Source organism: Rhinatrema bivittatum, chromosome 5 (assembly GCF_901001135.1).
Source record: "Rhinatrema bivittatum chromosome 5, aRhiBiv1.1, whole genome shotgun sequence".
Classification (NCBI taxonomy): Eukaryota; Metazoa; Chordata; class Amphibia; order Gymnophiona; family Rhinatrematidae; genus Rhinatrema; species Rhinatrema bivittatum.
The window spans coordinates 77,126,238-77,148,357 of record NC_042619.1 but is presented as its reverse complement, the minus strand read 5'-3'; the positions used below and the strand labels follow the sequence as shown (position 1 = coordinate 77,148,357).

Sequence of the window (22,120 nt, the reverse complement as noted above, 5' to 3'; positions counted from 1 at the left end):
AATTTATTGCCAGAGGATGTGGTTAGTGCAGTTAGTGTAGCTGGGTTTTAAAAAGGTTTGAATAAGTTAATGGAGGAGAAGTCCATTAGCTACTATTAATCAAGTTGACTTAGGGAATGGTCACTGCTATTACTGGCATCAGTAGCATGGGATCTACTAAGTGTTTTGGTAATTGCCAGTTACAACTTGGATTGGTCTCTGTTGGAAACAGGATGCGGGCTTGATGTACTCTTGGTCTGACCCAGTATGGCAATTTCTTATGTTCTTAGGCATGGGGTAACATGCATGGAGCAGCACTTGCAACTTTCAAGGGAATACAGCATGCTTGGGGATTGGACTCCATGTGAGAATTCAGTCTACTTTGGGTAGATGTGCATAAAATCACTGCTAGGCAGACTAGATGGGCCTTTTTGGTCTTTATCTGCCATCATTTACTATATAATATGTATTATATTCTTATATTATAATGTTGATCTATTCTTTCTTAGTATGTGACAAATGTGTCTGTTTCCTAGGGCGCAATTAGAAAATGAGAAAAAGAAAAGGGAAATAGCAGAAAAGGAAAAAGAGAGAATAGAGCGGGAAAAAGATGAATTGATTGAACGTCTCAGGCAAATTGAAGAACAAACGATAAAGGCTCAGAAAGGTAAACTTTCATTAGACAGTGTTTCAGTGAAGACTATGTTGATGCCAGCTCATTCATTATGATGATGCCAGTCTGTAAACTTCTGTGTGCACCTTGCAAATGATTAATAAGATAGCATGGCTTCAAGTAATTATATACTCACTATTTTCATGATTTATAGAAATGCATTTTGATTGAAATGTGTTCTGGAATATACATCAGTAAAATACTTGCTTAAAGAATTCTATTTATTTTTAAAAGAGAAGGCAGGGGTTGACTCAGTGACAATGCTATATGCTGCTGTTTGGAAGACTCGGGTGCAATTCTTGGGCCTAGTTTCTGTTTCCCAGGCTTGCCAGATTTGGGGATTCTGTGGAGGCAGAATTCATAGCTCTCTAGCTCTGGGATGGAATTGTAATCTTTTGCACAATGGTGACATCTACTGACTGGATTTAAGCAGCATGCATACATATTTCTGTTGGAACTTCACTACAATGGCTGGGCTGAGTGGGGGAGCTATGAATTAGGGAGGAAACTCTGAAAGTTCTTGGTACCATAGCCCAGAACAGCTGGTTCCAATTGCACTAGAAGTCTAAAGAAGCAGGAGGAAACTGCTGAACTGGAAAAAAAAAAGCGAGAAGGGAAAACGAATACTTTGATTTCTTTTAAGGAAAACTGAGAGAAAATGGAAATATTTTAGAAGGATTTTTTTCCTTTGAAGTGATTGCATTGGGCACTTTTAGGGGCAAGTTCATCTTAATATACTCAGCCCAGTGGTATTCTATTATGCAGGCAATATTTTAAGATTCTGTTGCATGGCAGTTTGAACAACTCTTTTATTTTGAGTTTATTGAGCCACAGGTAAAAAATTCTAAACTATACCTTTACATATAAAATACTCTTTTGCTTCATTAAACTTAAGTAATGATCTAAACTGCTACATAATATCTGCTTTAAAATGTTTCTTATTGCTTGTTAATTTTCCCTATTATCTATCCAAACTGACATATCGGAGTTAATTTTCAAAGTCATTTATGCACATGAAACATAATTTGATGTGCACAAATGCTGTTCTAAAATTTACTTGAGTTCAATATGTGTAAAGGTACACATTTTATGTATTTAATAGCATTTATACATCGCTTAATTAGATTTAATAGATCGCCCAAGGCGATATACAAAAACTTACATACAATTACAAATTTCATTAATTTCACAGCACAATTTAATAACATTTATAAACTGTTTGCCAGATTAAAAAAAGCACCCAAAGTGATGTACAGAGTATTACATAAAATTACATAATATCCAGTTCAAATTTACACTGTTAATACATTTAAAATACCTCTCACTAGCTGTACTATACATCTGTCCAATACAATCTTACAAACTCCTTCTGAGTTTATCATATTGATCAAGTTACTATGTTACTCTTGTTCTACCTCTTCTCTGCCTATCCTTCCTCCACTATCCTCCTAACCTTCTATTATTACTACCTTCCATTCTTCAACCAGTTATTTTGTTTAATGTAACTTCTCTTCCATTTCCTCCTCTCTATCCATTCCTTGTAAACCGAAGTGATGTACATACAAACTTCAGTATATAAAAGTGTTAAATAAATAATAAATAAAATAAACCCTCATCCCTGGGACATTAGCCATGTTTTTAATCCCTTTCAGAATTTCAACAACTCATTTAATGGTAACTCATTCTAAAGCTTCGGGATTACTGCTCAAAAAGCCCAGTTTTGTATTGTGTCTGAAGGTCTTTACCAATGGGAGATGAAGCTGAGACCTGTTTGTTCTTAAATTCTGCACTGAATAAGATTTTTAACATGCAGCGTACACAACCCTTTCAAAATCAGCAACGCCAATGTCAATGCTTTAAACTTGCAACACTACACAATAGGCAGCCAATACAGCTGTTTAATCAAAGGGCCTGCTGGAACCCAATGTGGACTGTTTGTAATCAAGTGTGCTGCCGTATCTTGTATTATTTGAAACTTTCTGATCACTTTACCAGGCAACCCTAAATGTAACACACTGCAGTAGTCTGTCTGAAATACAACTTAGGTATAAGTTACCTTTTTTTAATGCATTAAATCCCAAAAACAATTTCAACTGCCTGATCAGTTTTAGCCTCAAAAATGTATTTCTTACCACCAGTAATATCTGCTTCTCCAATGTTAGTAAAGGATCTAATATAAAACAAAAGATTAAAAATACAATACTGAGGAGAGGTATTCCTGAGGTCATAGTTAAGGCTTAGTACTTGCATGCATACTTCTTGATTTAAAAAGTGTAGATGCAAGTGTACATGCATAAGTTACTACCTCCAAAGCGGAGGTGTATGTTTACGTTAGTGAATGTGTGTGTACTCTGCCAATACTCAAGTATTTTACAGAGTACACATAGACTTTGATACTATGCAGGTTGTTTGAAACCTACCATCCCTAACTTACATTAATGGCGGGGGTGGAAGGGAAATAGAACCAAAAGGTTACTAAGGGCCAAGAGTAACAGATAAGTATGAGATAAAAAAAAAGTGCGAAAGCTTGCTGGGCAGACTGGATGGGCCGTTTGGTCTTCTTCTGCTGTCATTTCTATGTTTCTATATATTTAACATTTTTCCAAATGTTCCAACCAATCTTTTTGGTACCAGACAGGAACCATCTACTAAATGTGATTCTGTATGTTGACTTGAAGTCAGTTTCTTTACCTTAATCCTCATCCTTTCATTTAAAACTGTTATTGAAATAAACAGGTTACATTTAGTGAGAATGGAGGCCACATGAAAACTTGATATTTACACACAATTGTGTTTCATTAGGTGCAATGGTAGAGGCAGTGGCCACTACAGTGTTTATCCACAGCGGTATAGACGGCCTTTAGCAAGAATGAACTAATCTGGGTTTCCAAAGAGGATATGACTTTTTCAACTCCAGCACAGAGGGTTTCCCAACCCATAGTGGTCAAGCTGTCTGAGCTAGTGAAGAATTTCTTTGTTGCCTTAAGCCCTGAAGACCAGAGAGGGAAATTAGAACCCCTCTTATCCAAGAGAGAGGAAATCTTCCCACATGGTGGAGCTGTCCAAAGTACCACACCTTTGCATGCCTCTGCTCAAGAGCTTCTGGAGTTGGGAAAAAGTTCTCAACATGAGGTGGTGGATTCTCCTTTTCCAGGGGAGTCCCCTCCCAAGCAGAAAGGAATGGTGGACTCTGTTTATTCTGAGTTCTTACCAGAGATTTCTCTCTCAGACTATTGGGAGTCTCCTCCTTAGTTGAAAGGGAATGATGAATAAAACAGAAAATGTCATAATGCTTCTGTATCGCTCCATGGTGAGACCGCACCTTGAATACTGTGTACAATTCTGATCGCTGCATCTCAAAAAAGATATAGCTACGATGGAGAAGGTACAGAGAAGGGCGACCAAAATGATAAAGGGGATGGAACAGCTCCCCTATGAGGAAAGACTAAAGAGGTTAGGACTGTTCAGCTTGGAGAAGAGACGGCTGAGGGGGAATATGATAGAGGTCTTAAATCATGAGAGGTCTAGAATGGGTAAATGTGAGTCGGTTATTTACTCTTTTGAATAATAGAAGGACTAGGGGACATTCCGTGAAGATAGCAAGTAGCACATTTAAAACTAATCTGAGAAAGTTCTTTTTCATTCAATGCACAATTAAACTCTGGAATTTGTTGCCAGAGGATGTGGTTAGTGCAGTTAGTGTAGCTGGGTTTAAAAAAGGATTGGGTAAGTTCTTGGAGGAGAAGTCCATTACCTGCTATTAATTAAGTTGACTTAGAAAATAGCCACTGCTATTACTAGCAACAGTAACATGGAATAGACTTAGGTTTTGAGTACTTGCCAGGTTCTTATGGCTTGGATTGGCCACTGTTGGAGACAGGATGCTGGGCTTAATGGACCTCTGACCCAGTACGGCATGTTCTTTGTTCTTATGTTCTTATCCTCTTTCGTGGCATACTGTTTCCTCGTGGTCAGGAGAGAAGGAAGATTTTACAGGGATTCATTCACATCCCTTGCCAGACCTGCCTCTGTATACATATTTATTGTATTTAAAAACAAATATTTTCTGTCTCTTCACTGTTTGACATTCAGAAAATAAGTATAATTAACACTAAAAATAATAGGACAATAAATCTTAACTAGGCATTGCAATAACAAAAAAAAAATGCAAAAAATCTGCTTTCATGTAACAGTACCATTAAAGGACAGGTTTAGAAAAGAAGAGCAAATTGGGACAGGGAAAAAAGAGGAGTCTAATTCCAGATGCAAACTCTTGTGCAAATAAAAAAGATTTTAGCAATTTCTTAAATATCTGCATACATATGAGACATAAGTCCTCAGGCAAAGGGCTCTGAAGAAGAGTTCCAAAGATCCTCCCCTCCAGAGGATCTCTGCTACTCCAAGGTCATGGATAAACTGGCGAAGATGCTGCCCATCAGTGTCGGGAATGAAAAGAACCCGAGGACAGATATCTTCAGATTTCTTCATCCTTCAATGAATTGTGTGATTCTCCCGGTTCACAAGCTCCTTAAGGACTTCAGATGAGGATATGGCAGATGGCATAATGCCTACCAGAGGCCTGGTAACTGGATTTGAAATGGATTTCAGGCTCCCTCAAGTTTTGGGGTCATCCAGTTACCACACTAGTCGATAGTGGTGGAATCACCAGTGAAACATGCTAAGCACACTTGTGATCACTCCATCATGCCTCCTGGGAAGGACCAAAGGGTTTAAGGATGGGAGGGAGAACATTTTATTCAGGTTTCCAGGCTGAGTGCTGGGATTGTGACTGACTAGCTTTACATAGTGCAATGTCTCCTCAAATGCATACAGAAGTTAAAGCCTCTGGATTCAACAGACCTTTGCAAGCAATGGAGGAATGTGAGAAGCGCCTCATCTGTTCTGTGTACAAAGATTTTGGTACCATGGCCAGGACTTCGGCAACTTTTGTTGGAGCTCAGAATCTTGCATGATTGCAAGCAAGTGGCATCCGAGAAGATGTCCATGATCATCTTGCTGATGTGCCCTGTACAGAGGAAAGTTTTTTCGTTGACAGGAGACAGTGCCATTGATTTAAAGAGCATCAAACCACCTTGCAATCATTGTAAGCTGTGATAGAGGACCAATCAACTCCTGTGCAATGCCAATGTTTCTGTAACAAATGTCCATTGTTCCAAAACTGTCCATTCTGCTTGTTTATATCATGTTCCTTTTACTCTTCAGCAGCAACTGCTTGCCTTGAGGTCAACAGATGAAAAGGTGTCTTCCCAAGGTTCAGCAGCAGATACAGCCTAAGCTGGACACCAGTTTTTGATTAATTTGAGATCTTCCTTTCCTACTACTTAATGTTATTATAGCACTACTCGACATATGCAGTGCTCCTCTGCTAATGGGAAGAGTTCAATTCTTCCTCTCAGAATTTCTCTATTTCCCAAGGACCAGTGGGTCCTGAGGATTGTGGAGTATGGCTACTGCTTATGCTTCTCTCACCCTTCTCTGACCCAGTGGGCTTTAGTCTTCAGCTCCAACCCTTCTCAGTCCGCACAGCTGGAAGTGGAGTCGTTCCTTCAGCAGAAGGCAATAGATTTGTCCCTCAGGACTGTGGCCAGGGATTATATTCCAGGTATTTCCTGATCACCCAAGAAGTTAGGAGGGATTAAAATCTATTCTGGACTTGTGGAGACTGAACAAGTTATTGGTGCAGGAGAGGTTCAAGGTGAACTTCCACCAGACAATTCTTGCTTTTTTTTCAACTGAATGCATCTGAAAGCCGCATACACCAGCCATCAGAAGTATCTCATATTTGTAATGGACACCCACCTCCAATACAAGATGCTCCCCTTTGGCACTTCTGCAGCCCCATGTGTGTTTACAAAATGCCTTGCAGTAGTGATGGCACAGCTTTGTAAACAGGAAGTCTGCATGTTTCCATATTTGGACAACTGGCTTGTGATGAAGCTATCCCCATCAGGATTTCTAGAGTCTCTCGAAGACAGTATGGCTTCTTGAATCCCTGGGATTCCTGGTCAACCCTTCCAAATCAAGCCTGGTCTCTGTTCAAATAATTCACTTCATAGGAGACTGAATAGACTTTCTTCAGAAGAAAACTTCTCCTGTCAAAAAGGCCACATTGCTGATGGGCTTCGTAAGGGGTCTCCTTCACCAGTATTGAGCATCAGAAAGGTCAGTCCTGTCATTCTAGGTCAAATGATTGCTGCGCTGCCTGTAGTTCCCCTGACTCATCTGCACATGCAAGGCCTTCATCGGGCCTTCTGAAGACAATGGGATCGGTTCTTATCAAACATTATCCTGCCAAATCTGACACTCCTGGAATGAGAATAGCGCTTCAGTGGTGGATGAATCCATTAGTTCTAAATGTGGATCTTGCATTGCATATTCCATTGCATCAAGTGACTGCCGATATTCCACCAAGGGTTGGAGGATGCACATCTGTGTGGAATGGACACACAGATTGAGGTCTCCAGTGGAGAGTCAACTGCAAATCAACCACCTGGTGTTGCGAGCCATCTACTATGCTCTAAGGGGTGGATTTTAAAAGGGTTACGCGTGTAACCCCGAAAACCCACTCCTGTGCGTGCCGAGCCTATCTTGCATAGGCCCAGCGATGCGTGTAAGTCACGGGGCTTGAAAAAATGGGCGGGGCGTGGGCATGGCCAGAGGCCTCTCCACTGCCGCTGGGCCCGGAGATCGCGCGCCGGCGCGCACAACCTATGCCTGCCCAAAGACAGGCGTAAATAAGACAACAAAGGTGGGGGGGGGATTTAGGTAGGGCTGGGGGCGGGTTAGATAGGGGAAGGGAGAGGAAGGTGCGGGGGGCGGAAGGAAAGTTCCCGCAGAGGCTGCTCCGATTTCGGAGCGACCTCGGAGGGAACGGGGAAAGCCATCAGGGCTCCCCTAGGGCTCGGTATGCACAAGTGTGCACCCCCTTGCGCTTGCCGACCCCGGATTTTATAACATGCACGTGGCTGCACGCGCATGTTATAAAATCGGGCGTAGATAATAAAATCCGGCCCTAAGGGCTTTTTCTCACCTTCTGTCAGCAGAGAGAATCTTGATCCAGATGGACAACCAAATGACCATATTCTACATAAACAAGCAGGGAGATATGGGTTTTTATGCCCTCTGCCAGGAGGCCCTCCAAATCTGGGTATGAGAAGGACATTATAATGATATCTCCAGGCAATCTGTCTTCTAGGAATCCAGAAAATGTTGGCAGATTGCCTCAGAAGATTTTTAAATCTATACAAGTGTTCCCTAGACCAAGGAATCACAGATGACTTAGTCACTGGAGAAGGCCAAAGATCCACCTGTTTGTCTTGGAAGACAACAGAAAAGTTGACTTTCTGCTCTATGCATCCAGGCAATTGTAGATCAGATTCCGCCACTTTTGTGGTAGATTGGAGCATCTGTCTTTTCTATGCATATCCACAGATTCCACTGATCACTAGGACTGTCCAAAAGTGTTTTTAGGACAAGACTATGGTTAATCCTTGTAGCTCCAGTCTGGCCACGGCAAGTGAATTATTCATCTCTTGTCAATCTGTCAGTTCAGTTGATGCTTCCATTTGTTAACAGACGGTCTGCACTCTTATTTACTGGCTGGCTTACAGATTAGACTGTCATGGCTCATCAAGTGAGAGCCATGGTGACTTCAGTGGCTTATCCTGGGGCCATTTCAGTTGAAAACATTTGAAAGCTGCAACTTGGGCATCTATTCAAATCTTCATGTCCAACTACTGTCTGGACAGCATGTTCAGATGGTAACTTTGAACAAGTAGCTCTGAACAGCCTGTAAAACCAGTATGCCACTCTTTGCCTAGTGGGACTGGATTATCTTTTAAATTGTTTTACAATGCAACCCTCAGCTTTAGACTCCACACATTATGGCTAATTCATGCCTGTTTGTCAATGGAGAAAGCAAGTTTGCTTAATGTAAAAGCAGGGCTCTGTGTAGAAAGCGAAATGAATTAGGCATTCTTAATATCTTCCTGCCTCCCTGGATAGTCAACCACCTTGCTAAAACTTAAGCTCTAGAAGAGATTGAGGGGCTCACAAGGTAATTTTTACTTGTATTTTTTTCTAGATCATTTTCTCTAATGATTTTGAATTACAATCCAAAACTGTGACTTTTTTTTTGTTTCCTACCCATTTTCAACTTAAGCTCTTCAACACTACTAGCTAGGGTAGTATTGGTATTAAGATAGTAAATGATTGAACTGCTTATGTATATAAAGTTATCCTTTCTACTTTTCTTCTCTATACAAAATGTAAAATGTTTGGGTAATGGTGTCTACAATTTGTATTGGACAGAGCTAGAAGACCAGACTCGGAAAGCTCTAGAATTGGATCAAGAACGAAAGCGAGCAAAGGAGGAAGCAGAGCGCTTAGAAAAGGAACGTCGATCTGCAGAGGAAGCAAAATCTGCCCTGGCGAAACAAGCTGCAGACCAAATGAAGAATCAGGAACAGCTGGTAGGGAAACTGTATTAAAGAGAGACTGAGACCAGAATTCTAGCAAGAATTTCACACTTAAATTTTGAAACTACGATTGTTTTGCAGTTGTATTTGGGCAGATGCTAAATTTTACTACTTGGGTAATATTGCAGGTCACTTGACCTTTAGGTTCATAGCAGTCTTGCTGATGTACCAAAAGAAGAATTTGTATCACTTCATTGTTTGTACATCAGGAAAGCATTTTAATCTTAAATACAGTATGTGCACTGAGTTTTCCCTCAAGAGACAAGTCTACAGAAGCAATTTAGTCTGTTTTCTGGGTCAAGAATGATCTTTATTTCCCTGTAATGATCTCAGCTGCATATTTCACACTGCCCAAGGCCTTGCATAGCTTTATAAAAATGAATTCGGATTCTTATTTTTTTCTGTTTTAGGCAGCAGAGCTTGCTGAATTCACTGCCAAGATTGCATTGCTGGAGGAGGCCAAGAAAAAGAAGGAAGAGGAAGCATCAGAGTGGCAGCACAAAGTAATAAACTTTAAGTAGATCCATTTGTATTGCAGAGGAGTGGGGATTTCAGTCATTTGCTTAAGGTTCTGATTTCACCATAATTCAGGGTTATGGCCTGTAGAACTTCCTTTACCCAATAAAATAGTATTTCAAAAACAGGAAGAACACTTTAGCTGAGAGCCATTACTGTGATGTCTTCAGAGTTTTCGTAAGACACAAGTGATTCCACTGAGTAAAGATCGTGAAGTGACCATATGTTAACATACTCTACACCCCTGTACACTTTACTAGAAATGTTTTTTTGAAAGTTATTAATATTTTGCTTGCATGTTAAATTCATCCCCAACCTTTAAACTATTTTAATGTGCAGTAGTGATAGTGGTTTTTTCCATGATGACTACCAAGAGTTACGGCATCCACCTCAAGATTTCTTTTTAAACACAGGTGCCTGGAAATGTTTATGAATTGAACGAAGAGACCAAAGCATCTCACATGTGAAAATGGCAAAGGTTTTTTGTTTTTAAAGATCTAAATCGTATTAGAGAATTTAAAAGTTGGGATTTGGATACCTACAACAGTCCCTTGTGTAAATATATATAAATTGTTAACCAAATGATAGTTCAGTATTGATTTTCAGCAATTATATTTAAAGTAGCAGTCTGCAAATAGTGTTTATATGATTAAGTTGGTAGTTAAAATACAATTGAGTCTCTTTTTAATTCTGATTTCCTAGCGTGTAGCAGATGGACTCAGGACCAATGGGTATAGTGTACTCCTGATAGCAGTTGGGAGACGGAGTCATATTTCAATCTGACGTCAGCCTACATATACCCGTGCAGGAAGCTTAGCTCTTCAGTATTTCTCCGTCTCCTAAGCAGTTAGGGACACTACACACGTTTGCACACTGTTAGAAAATCCAAACCAAAGAAGAGAGAAAATTTTACCTCTACAAGACGAGCCCCGCTTCTCCTGCGGTGATACCTAAGGGTCCCTCCCCCAGTCGAGAATTCCTGAGGTGATTTCCGAGATCCCTCAGAGGTAAGCCTCGATCCGGTAGCCGGTTCCCGGCGTGGACTTAGCCCCCAGAGTGGCTGAGAGGCAGCTGGTGCAATACCAAGCGCGGCTGTGAAGGTATTTTCCCTCTCCCCCCACAGCCAGAGACCACCGGGGGGGGGTCGCCATCTTGCCCGCGTGGTCATCTGTACCATTTCCCCCCTTGATCGCCGTATTGAGCTGGGCGCACAGCGGGGCGCGCACAACGGTGCCGGGCGCACAGATAAGTCTGTGCACACAGCAGCGCGCGCATCCCCGCTAAGCGCACAAATAGCGGCCTGCACGCACATTGTCGGCGCACCTAGAGCGCACAACTAAGTTTCTCGGCGCGCGCACCTACGCGCACAGACGAGTTTTGAGCCACTCCATGCGCACAAATCATGGCACCACCGGCCAAGAAAGCCAAGGGACAAGCCCTCTGCCCAGCCTGCCACCTAAGAACTGCACAACCCGAAGTGGCCTCTGCCCCATTCCTGCAGTGTGAAGAGACTCTGGGAACCGAAGCAAGGCCCCCCTCAGCTAGTAGAGGAATCCGGCTCCACCAATGATAGTACCCCAGACCTCTGTATCTCCGGCTCAGACCCTCCTCAGATGGTCTCCTCGGGGAACTCCACTGGACTCAATATGGACCCAGGAACCTTTTCCTGGGTAGAATTCTTCAAAGGGCTGCAAGCCTTGCCAGGTGAAATCGGTACTGCCTGCGACACAACCACAGTCTCCACCAGAAGTGCAAGACCTTCCAAGCCCCTCTCTGCCCCCCCCCCCCCCGAGAAGTGCCTTAGCCGGGCAATAAGCCTCCCTCTAGGGGACACACACACCTCTGGGCAACAGCCTGACTCCCTGGAGGAAGGGGAAATCCCTCCAGGGATGGAACCATACTGAACCATGATGCGATTCTTCTACAAAGACGAGTTACCAGATCTCGTGTCTCTGAGCCTAAAGACGCTGGCCATTCCTGGCACAAGTACCACGGCGGAGCCAAAGACGAACCCAGTTTTTGTCAGTCTCCATCAGGCCTCATGCTATTTTCCAATGCTGCAGGCCGTACAACAACTGATTAACCTGGAATGGATTGCCCCAGAGGCCAGCTTCAAAGGAGGATGGGCCCTAGAAGCCCTATACCCCCTGGAACCCACGGCCAAAGAACTCCTAGGGTTCCCAAAAGTGGACGCCATGGTCTGCGCTATCTCAAAGTGCACTACCATCCCAGTCGAAGGAGGAGCTGCACTCAAGGATGCCCAGGACAGACGTCAGGAATCCATCCTTAAACAGTCATTTGATGTCGCAGCAAAGACCCTGCAGATCGCTTCCTGCTGTGCTGTTGTGACACGTGCCTGCTTGCTCCTCTCCTGGACGCAACCACTCCCGCCGAAACATTAGAACCGGCAATATCTTTCCTCACGGATGCGACCTCTGACCTGGTGCGCACCTCAGCCAGGGGCGTCTCATCCATAGTGGCAGCCAGAAGGCAACTATGGCTCTGAAATTGGTCAGCCAACGCGACCTCCAAGATGAAACTCACGAGAATGCCTTTTAAAGGTTCCCTCCTGTTCGGAAGAGAACTGGAGAAGTTAGCCAACAAATGGGGCGAATCCCCAGTACCTCGGTTACCGGAGGACAAGAACAAAAGAAACCAGCACTCCTCTCCTCGAAGAACCAAGGGCAGAGGAGCCGAGCGTTTTAGACTGTACAAAAACACATACCAAGCACCTTGCCCCACTGGCAGGGCCCAGTCCTTTCGGAACAGACACAGCAAGAGGGGAGCCGGCTCAGGTACAGGCCCCGGCTGCACCCCACAATGAGAATCAACAGACCAAGGGAAGAAGCCATAGGGGGCAGACTTACCCTCTTCTACCAAAGATAGGTCGAGATAACGTCGGACAAGTGGGTCCTAACCATCATTCGAGAGGGATACTATCTGGACTTCCACAGCATCCCTCCAGACAAATTTGTGAGATCACCGTGCCACTCCCTCTCCAAGAGGACGGCAGTGGAAACCACACTGACAAAACTACTCAGCCTAAAGGCAATAACCTCAGTGCCCACGCACCAACAAAATACTGGTCACTATTCCATCTATTTTATCGTCCCCAAAAGGAGGGAACGTTCTGGCCCATCCTGGACCTCAAGACCGTCAATCGCTACCTGAGGGTACTGCACTTCCGCATGGAAACCCTACCCTCAGTCATAAGGGCAGTACAACCGGGAGAATTCCTGACTTCACTGGATCTATCTGAAGCCTATCTACACATCCCAGCCCACCACGACCATCAGCGCTTCCTACGCTTTGCGATACTGGACCATCATTACCAGTTCCGGGTGCTACCCTTCGGACTAGCTACTGCTCCTCGGACTTCCACCAAAATCATGGTGGTAGTGGTGGCGACGCTTAGGAAAGAAGGAAGGACTTGAAAGAACCTGTTGTTTAGGTAGTAGGATCTGAACCAGTTTATTGTTTTGTCACATAATCCAATTGCTTTTGTCACATAATCCAGTGCTTCATTACCATTCTCTTACCAGTAAAGATCCTTTGAGTTTATCCCTTGCTTTTTGAATCTGGTTAATGTTTTTGTTTACCCCCACCTCCTCTAGGAGGGCATTCAAAGAATCCACCACTCTCTCTGTTGTAGTTGTGTCTCAGCTATCTTAATTCTTTATTTGCCCTGATCCATTGGAGTCTTTAGCTGTGATACGGTAGTAGTCTATTCCACTTTTCCTCACTTAAATGGGCTTCCCTGCTTAATGCTGGTCAGTTTGTAGCATCTAACCTCATAAATAGTGGTTGTGCCACAAACTTATTTTTAACTGTGACTCTTGGGATTTGAACCTCCCAACTAGAGAGACTAATAATGAGTTGAATGAGTAGTTCTTCTTCTAGCTGGGATAGTAGCAGAATTCCATCTGCTTCAGACTGGTTGCTCATATCCATATCCTTATTACTCAGTCCTATCACATTTACCTATATCAGATAAACCAAAGTATCCTGAAAGTACAGTGGCAAAGGATTAGACCTGGATTCTTTAAGTTCCTGCTGCTGAGATTGAGAACACTTGTAGAATTGAATCCCCTGGTACAATTCTGTGGATAGTTAAGGGTATTTCTGGACTTCCACACCATAGTCCATATCTTTTCTATAGATGAATGCTGCAGGTACTGGAATGTCAGGAGAGCAAAAGGATAAAACATAACTGTAGTAAGTGACAGGCCCTAAGTGCTCAATTCACAATTTACCTGTCAGCATAGTGGTGTGCAGTATTTAGAGCAGATTGGACTATAAGTCCAGGAGGAAAAAAGATTGTAGTTGGACCAAAAATGAAAAGCCTGAGTTCCCAATGAAAACGTTAGAGTAGGTCTGGTGCTGGCTGCTGAGTACGGTTCACCTGTGTATGTGGTAAAGGGGAAGGAGGAAATAGTGTATTATTTTGCCTGTAATTGGGTAGATAATTTACTAATATTCAGGCCAATGCAACAAAGTATGTCCAGCAGAGCGCACAGTTTTACCCTCCGTTGGTATGCACACTTTTTATGCAGAAATGTTACTCCCGATGCAGTAATTTTTTGCTCACAAAAAATGTGCGTGTAAAACTGAGCATCCTTCTTAGCACCCTCAAGAGGGAAATTTCATACACATGAAGGCATTGCCTATTACCCCCCAATACAGAGAGGTTCGCTGGCTTATCTCAGGTTTTCTTAGTGCTGGAAATCTTTACTCTTGGTCAGTGATGGAGTAAGTTTTCCCGTGCTAGTGTCAGTCTGTTTTACAATTGGGGCAACCTCATTACAGGTATTGAGTTGCTTTGTTCACGCTTTTGGTCGTTAATATGTTGTGTTGTCCTTCCCAGCTTGGCGAATGTAATTTAATTCAATGCAACTGTCCAATGCTTTACGTAGGAAGAATAACACAACCTATTAATATCCAGATTCTTGAACATCGAAGCAGTCTCAACACCTGTAAAGAGGATGCCTTGATTATATAACATAGTTTGTGTTTCCAATATACATTTGAGTATTTACTTTAGAGTGTCAGTCTATGGGCAAAAGCTGAAGCTCTGACCCCGGGACCTGTAATCAGGATTTATGCGCAGAAAGCATTCTTGAGCACACACAAAGCATGTTTTATAAGGTAGGCACACAACAAAAGATATGCCAAGGTCCCCTGTTTTGTTCTTTGTTTTTGTCATTGATTGATTTTATAGTCTTATTTTTTTGTTTTTATCTATTTTGTATGTACTGTTACCCGCTGCAAACTTTGGAGCATGCAGGCTATACATTTTGTAAAATAACTAATGCTCTTAATTACCGCAGATCACATCTGTGTGCTAAGCCTTTTCTGTGCACGTTTTCTGATTTATATGCTTTAACTCCTGATGCATATTAGCTGACTGCATCAGGAGTTTTAAAAAAAATTAGCTAGTGCATTAGGAAACTGTGCTGAAATTCAGCGCATAGTTTTCGCACTCAGCTTTTTGCATCGGCCCCATTGTTGTGAAATCTGGTAACAAATAGATTTGCAACCCTGGGTATTGGACAGTATAGAAAGCTAATTCACAGATAGTGTAGCATATATAGAAGATGGTTAAAGTGCATCTTGAGCATTAAATCTGCTCTCTGTTTAGGCCTTTGTAGCCCAGGAAGACCTGGAAAAGACCAAAGAAGAGCTGAAAACTGTGATGTCTGCACCTCCCCCGCCCCCCCTTCCACCTCCTCCACTGCCTGTTGTCTCTCCAACTGACAATGAGCATGATGAGCAAGATGAGAACAGTGCAGAAGCCAGTGCTGAGCTGTCTTCTGAAGGTGTAATGAACCACCGCAGTGAGGAAGAGCGTCTGACCGAGACGCAGAAGAATGAGCGAGTGAAGAAGCAGCTTCAGGTAACAAGATTTTATTAGCAAAATAAAATTGTTGGCTAAAAAGCTTTTAGGTTATCCCTATCATTCACCATTTAATGGCCCTGGGGGGAGAGATTGAGCAAAATAAACTGGGTAGACGTTAACGGTGAAATCCAAAATTCTTCCCCATGAAAACCGTGGCAGTGTGTCAAGAGAGAATTTGTATCCTGTCAGTTCCATTTAAAAATGTTTCCCAAAATCATCAATACTAAGATTATTGCCTCTGTCTTTTTTTTTTTTTTTTTAATGAAATTCTACATCCTTGAGTGACAGAAGAGGATTGCCAATAGATATTTTCTTCTTAATGTCTTCAAACAGAGAATGATTGAACTAATGCTGCCTGAATGATGACTACTTGTCTACATAATCTCCCAAAAGCAGCAGTAATACCAACTATTGTGCATGCCATGTCTTCAGATTCTTTTAAGTTATGACTAAATAAATCTGCCATTTAGTAAGTCAAAGCCTACTACTTTACAAATATACTGCAAACTCCAGGAAGGCAAAAGAAATCATATTGATGCAAACTGGCTAACAGAAGGTGTTTTGTTTTTATGATTTTTGATCAGGGTTATCTTTGAAATAAACATCTAGCAAGCAGCAGTTACAGCAACACCTTTCTTTTTTTTCCATCAGTACTCATTGAAGATTGCCAAAATATTTAACGTTAGCAGCTGCCACACCTTCTTGCTCCCGTCATACTGTCATACATAACAGATCCGTTCTCTAATACATTCTTTGCATTTAACCTTTGAACTATTGATCACGCTGAGACTGTCTCTGGGTAAAAATGGCCGCAGCTTTATTTTAAACATAACATGTTAACATTTCTGGCTACCCGAGCCGAGGGCTTTTGTGTTCCGCTGCCCGCCGCCTGTTCCTAGCAAGGCAGCCTCTCTCTGTAGGCCCCCCGCCGTGTTCCAAGCAAGGGGGCCGTCGCCTTTACGCCTTCTGGCGCCATCGGCTACCATACTGTTGTGCGATGACACCAGCACCGCTTGTAATTCTGCCCAACCGGCCCGGGTACCGGCCTTCCATCAGCTGCGACAAAAACATAACAAATAAATACGTATTCTGACTCTAACTAACATGAGTCACTTTCTTGCATGAAATTGCCAAAACTTGGGGGAGGGTGGGTGGGTCTAGCCAGGTCGTGCGTTTTCAGGCAAAAGGGGTTGCCTGCCGTGTGTTCAGCCCCTTTAAAGGGGCATGGCACGTCATCAGACGGCGCCGCCGGCGTGCCCGATGACGTCAGGACCCAGCTCTCCGGCCGGGGCTGTGCCCTTCCCCTCCCTCTGATGCCCCTCGTCTGCTGGAACGTGGCGCCTGGTGAGTGATGCCTGCGGGAAAAATTGGGGGAGGGGTTGTGGTCGTCCATCGCCAGGCTCCCTCCTTCCCTCAACCCCCGCGTCCTCCGCTCGCTCTGCATTTGGGCTCGCTGCCGTTAAAGGTGGGCTCCGTTAATTGTGCTGCGGGCCCACCCATTTACCTTAACAGCTGCTGTTTATCTGATGGACATTGTACCAAGACAGTATAACGAAGAAAAAGAATATTACTACTTTCAGCAGAGACCTTATTGAGTTAAATTTACTGCATAAGGATAAGGAGTAGTGATGTTTTGGTAAAATAGTAGATGACAGCAGGTAAAGACCAGCCAACCAAGTCTACCCAGTTATTTCTGTCCACAGTGCCCAATTAGTACTATCCAATTGCCAACCATAGAAACCTAGAAATGACTGCAGAAGAAGACCAAATGGCCCATCCAGTTTGCCCAGCAAGCTTTCACTCTTATTTTTCTCATACTTATCTGTTACTCTTAGCTCTTATTGGTAACTTTTTGGTTCTGATTTCCTTCCCCCCCCTGCCATTGATGTAGAGAGCAGTTTTGGAGCTGCATCTAAGTGAAGTATTTAGCTTAATTGGTTAGGGGTAGTAACCGCTGCAATAAGCAAGCTACTCCCACTCCTATTTGTTTACCCAGCCTGTGCAATTCAGTCCTTGTTGGTTGTTGTCTGAATATAAATCCTCTCTTCTTCACCCCCCCCTTCATTCACACCATAAAGTGTGATGGTGTGTAAGGTATTTCTTATTTTGAATTTGTACTGTATTATTTTGGGCAGACAGACACACAGAATTCCCTACTTAATTCAAACCTTGCACCCATCCTTTCCCATGTCTAGCCATAAAGCTTTATAATAACATCTAGGCTCCAGTGTCCCCTGAGTAACCTGCTAGACAAACCAGATTACGTGAGCACCTGATTTCAATTAGGACTTCTAGTTATTACTGTACTTGTAATTAAAAGTCCTTGTACTTGTAGCTGCCAGGCAGACCCAGCTGCATGATTGCCTGCATTTCTGCTAGGACTTCTAACGTTTCATGTTACCCACTTTGCCATTCATTCTGGCAACCCAAACACTCATTGTTGAAATGTTCAAATAGGGTATTCTAACACGTTAACTCATAACTCTAAGTTATGCTTCCACTGTGTCCACTTTTTTGCATCTAAGAATCCTCTGTGCCTGTCCCATTCTGCTTTAAAATCTATGTTGGTGGCCAGGCATTGTCAAAATGGTTTTCAGCTGCTTCTTAGTAAAAGAATGTGCCTTAGAATATGGACAAATCCTTTCCCTCCACCCCCACCCCTCCTGCTAGTCACTCTCTCAAATCTTATAGCACTCATCTTCTGAGTCAAAGTAAGAGCACCAGATCTTGGATGGTTTGTCAGCATTTTCATAAGAAAGCTATGCTTGCCTCCTGCATAGAGAGCAACCAGTTTTACGTGACCAGTTATTTGAATGAAGTACAAACTTCCACTCAGTTTGTCCCATAGAAGAAGCTAGATGACTCTTACTCTTATCACCAAAGAGGGAGGCGTGTGAAATGCATCTGGTCTTTTTAGCCTATGAAACATTTGAGACTGCAGCAACAACCTCTGACTCCTGCAAAACAGCATAGAAACTGAGTATGTTCTCTGGACCTCACAGAGACACCCCAGTCACAGGATTTGTAGTAAGGACTCGGTAATTCCAATCCCATATCTTGCCTTTTGGCCTAATGTCAGCTTCATGTACACTCACCATATGCTTGCTGCCATGCTAACCTATTTTGCCCAGGCTGGGAGTGTATGTGTTCCCTACAATTGGGGTATTAGGAGCATGTCTCAAGCAGAAGTAGAAGGATTATTTCAGATCTCTGCACAGATGTTGGAGTTACTAGGGTTTGTGATAAATATTTCCAAATCCTATCTCTAGTAAAAGTAGAAATGATAAAAGGGATAGATCAGCTCCTCTATGAAGTTAAGCTAAACAGGTTAGGACTCTTCAGCCAGAGAAGAAACAGCTAAGAGCAGATATGATAGAGAATTACAGAATCATGAGTAGGGTGGAACAGGTAAACAAGGAATGGTTATATACCCTTTCAAATGGTACTAGGACTAGGAGTCACTCCATAAGGTAGTAAATAGCACATTTAAAACAATTTGGAGAAGATATTTTTTCAATCTGTGCAAAATTAAACTATGGAATTTTTTTTCCTGCAGGATGTGGTGAAAACAGTGTAGCTAGGGTTTGGACGAGCTCCTGCAGGAAAAGTCCATAAACCAATATTAGCCATGTAGAGTTTGGAAATCCACTGCTTATCCTTGGTTATAAGCAAGAAGAATTGGATCTATTGTTTAGGATCCTACTAGTACTTGTGATTGGATTGGCCACAGTCAGAAATAGGATGCTGGGCTTAATTGACCTTTTGATGTGACCCAGTATGGCATTTCTTATGTTCTCTGCCCATTATCCCATTTGAAGTTCATCAGAGCTCTGTTAGACTTGATTCAGGCCAAGGTCTATATCACTGACGAGAGAGCCAAAGACCTGACCTCTGTGAAAGAGAGAGCACAGAGCCATCAAGCAGTCCTGAAACGGCATGTTTTAGCAGTGTTTGGATATGCACAGAGAAGGGGTGAGAGGAAAAGATAACGAAGGTTGTGGACAGAGAGCTCTGGGAGACTGGTAGTAATTTCCATGGAGAGAGAGAGAAAGAGAAAGTGTGTTTGGGAGAAAAGATTTGAAGTTTTAGCTTTACCACATTAAGTTTAAAGTGTGGGTGGGACATCCAGGTGACACTGAGATTTGGAACTGGATTTTGTATGACAGTTCTGGTTCAGAGTTAGAGCTTGGCGTCACCAGCATAAATATTTTCTGGTTTTTCAACTACCATCTGGGAAACTATTTAGCACTAAGGTGTAAAATGAACTGCTGTGTGTTAACACCTAACGTCAGAGACTGGATAACTAATTGTAATTAACCAGAATCATTTTTTGTAACAGGCCCTGAGTTCAGAGTTAGCTCAAGCCAGAGATGAATCTAAGAAAACACAAAACGATGTCCTTCACGCTGAGAATGTCAAAGCAGGCCGCGATAAGTACAAGACCCTGCGGCAGATCCGACAAGGCAACACAAAGCAGCGTATTGATGAATTTGAAGCAATGTGAGCTGTTCATTTTCATGTGTCCTTCATAAAGCTGAACCACCAACAGAGAAAAAAGTAGGCCTTTGCAGAACTGAAAGCTTGCACCCCCCCCACCTTGCCAAAGCACTTGTACCAGTTTGACTGTGGTGATTGAAAAGACAAACTGTGAAATGAAAAAAAAGAGGAGTTCAGCAGTAGGGCAATGGGTTATCATCTCTCGTATCTGTTTATGCACATTATTTTGGTTCCTCTCTGGCACTAACTGATGGCTCACACTCACACACAATCTGCAGGTTTAATATGTTGAACCTTCCCCCCTATAGATACAGACTGAAGCATTTGTGGTGTTTGATGTACTGTAAAGTGACATTTTACTTTATGCAGAGAAATAGAGGTGACATTGCTGATATTTTTCCCCCTGTAATTTTTTTTTTTTTTTTTAAGCAGAAATGTTTGGTGTTTCATGTCCCGTCATCCTTGATGGTTTTCTCTGCCTGCCTGTTCACAAAGGTTTGGTCAGCAGCTAACTGTTTCACCGTTGTGTTTGGTGGAACACTATCTGCAAAGATTATACATAATCATGTATGTCGGTGAAAGTTTATCATGGGGTCAGGGGTAGACAACTCTGCTCGTGGAGGGCCAGGACCAGGTCAGGTTTTCAGGATATCCACAATGAATATGCATGAAGTATATCTGCATGCCCTGCCTCCATTGTATCTCATGCATATTCATTGTGAATGTCCTGAAAGCCTCGCCTCTTTGTGGCACTTTAGAACCAGATTTGCCTAACCCCCTGTGATGCAGTAATAATGGATATGAAAGTTTCAAATCTATTTCATTTCTTTGAAATTGCTTTCTGGGAATGCTTAGACCTTTCTGGCAAGGGAGCATATGAAAACATCAGTCCCATGGAGGGGACAGTATACTACCTCACTACTATACACTTGATGACAGGTCCTTCAAACACCTGACAAACTGCTTAGTTGTTAGGTTTCATCATACATCAGTACAAAAACCTTAGAAAGTGGAGTCTCTAATATTTTCTTTAACACATTTTCTAATATTAAATACTGCTTAACTGCCTTTGTTGAGCTAAATTGTAATAGAATAGGATATATAATTTGTGTCTATTTCTAAGTAGTCATCTATATATAGGTATACCTAGGTGTATAGATATCTATATTTATAGATAAATACCAATTCACGCACAATTACAAATGATCACTGCTGTACCATCTTCGTGAAGGGTATTAATTCTATATTTGATAATGTGTATACAGATACCCCCATACCAGGCACTTCCGTAACTTCACGCAAAGAAGCTTGCAGCCTCATTTTTCATTGATGTCTGTTTCTAATGCGATGTGATTCTATCAATGGTATTAAATTAAGTATGTTTAAAAGAAAGCTTCACTTAATCATGGCAGTATTTTAGAAGCTCATGAGTCATGATTATGCAACACTTATTTGTGTAAAAAAAAAAAAAAATCACTTGTTTCAGAATTTAGATTCTTTAAGCTGCTTCCTTGGAGCAGCCATACACTCTGTAGACCTTTCAGATAACAGTGGATATAATCAGGTTAATTAGATTCTCACCATCATAGCTGTTACCTAAAGAACAGGTCTTCTGGTATTGACATTTCTAAAATCAACAGTCTTTTATTTAAAGTAACAGTAAGCTCTATTGCTTGTTTGTGACACAAACCTTTTAAAGTGCTCTGAGGAATGTAGAGTTTTTCTTTGAACCTCTGAGAGAAGGAGATATCTAGGGATCGAGTAGCTGATAAAAAAAAAAATTAGCTTGTCTTGCACATACCTTGGCCTTGAATGTTTTCTAGTTCTTATTGTTCAGAAGGGAAAAGCCTTACTTTCTCCGAGGATGGTTCAGCTACCTTCTGTTTGGTATTATGCACCCATACAAGTTGCATTTATATTATTAAAATTGCCATTTAATTAATTTTCATGCACAATAGCTTTAAGTTGCTACTGGACAGCTCTGTTCATGCTATTTGAATTTTGCGGAGTTAAAAGATAAATATGGTCATGCATCATGAAAAGAGCAAGATTTAAGTTGCA

The 22,120-nt window shown here is 42.3% G+C and overlaps 1 protein-coding gene across 2 annotated transcripts in view; it reads left to right on the top strand.

Moving 5' to 3' along the window:
• The window catches only part of RDX (radixin), a 117,364-nt gene extending 95,762 nt beyond the window's left edge, over positions 1–21,602 (top strand). Inside the window, exons 10-14 of one of the 2 annotated variants that reach the window (XM_029602488.1) lie at positions 516–646; positions 8,984–9,144; positions 9,561–9,653; positions 15,305–15,559; positions 19,902–21,602. In XM_029602488.1, coding sequence (XP_029458348.1) covers positions 516–646; positions 8,984–9,144; positions 9,561–9,653; positions 15,305–15,559; positions 19,902–20,066 — 805 coding nt within the window. In that variant the 3' untranslated portion in view covers positions 20,067–21,602. The remainder of the gene's footprint in view (positions 1–515; positions 647–8,983; positions 9,145–9,560; positions 9,654–15,304; positions 15,560–19,901) is intronic. The other variant, XM_029602487.1, reaches the window with a different exon arrangement.
• Positions 21,603–22,120: the final 518 nt, after the last annotated feature.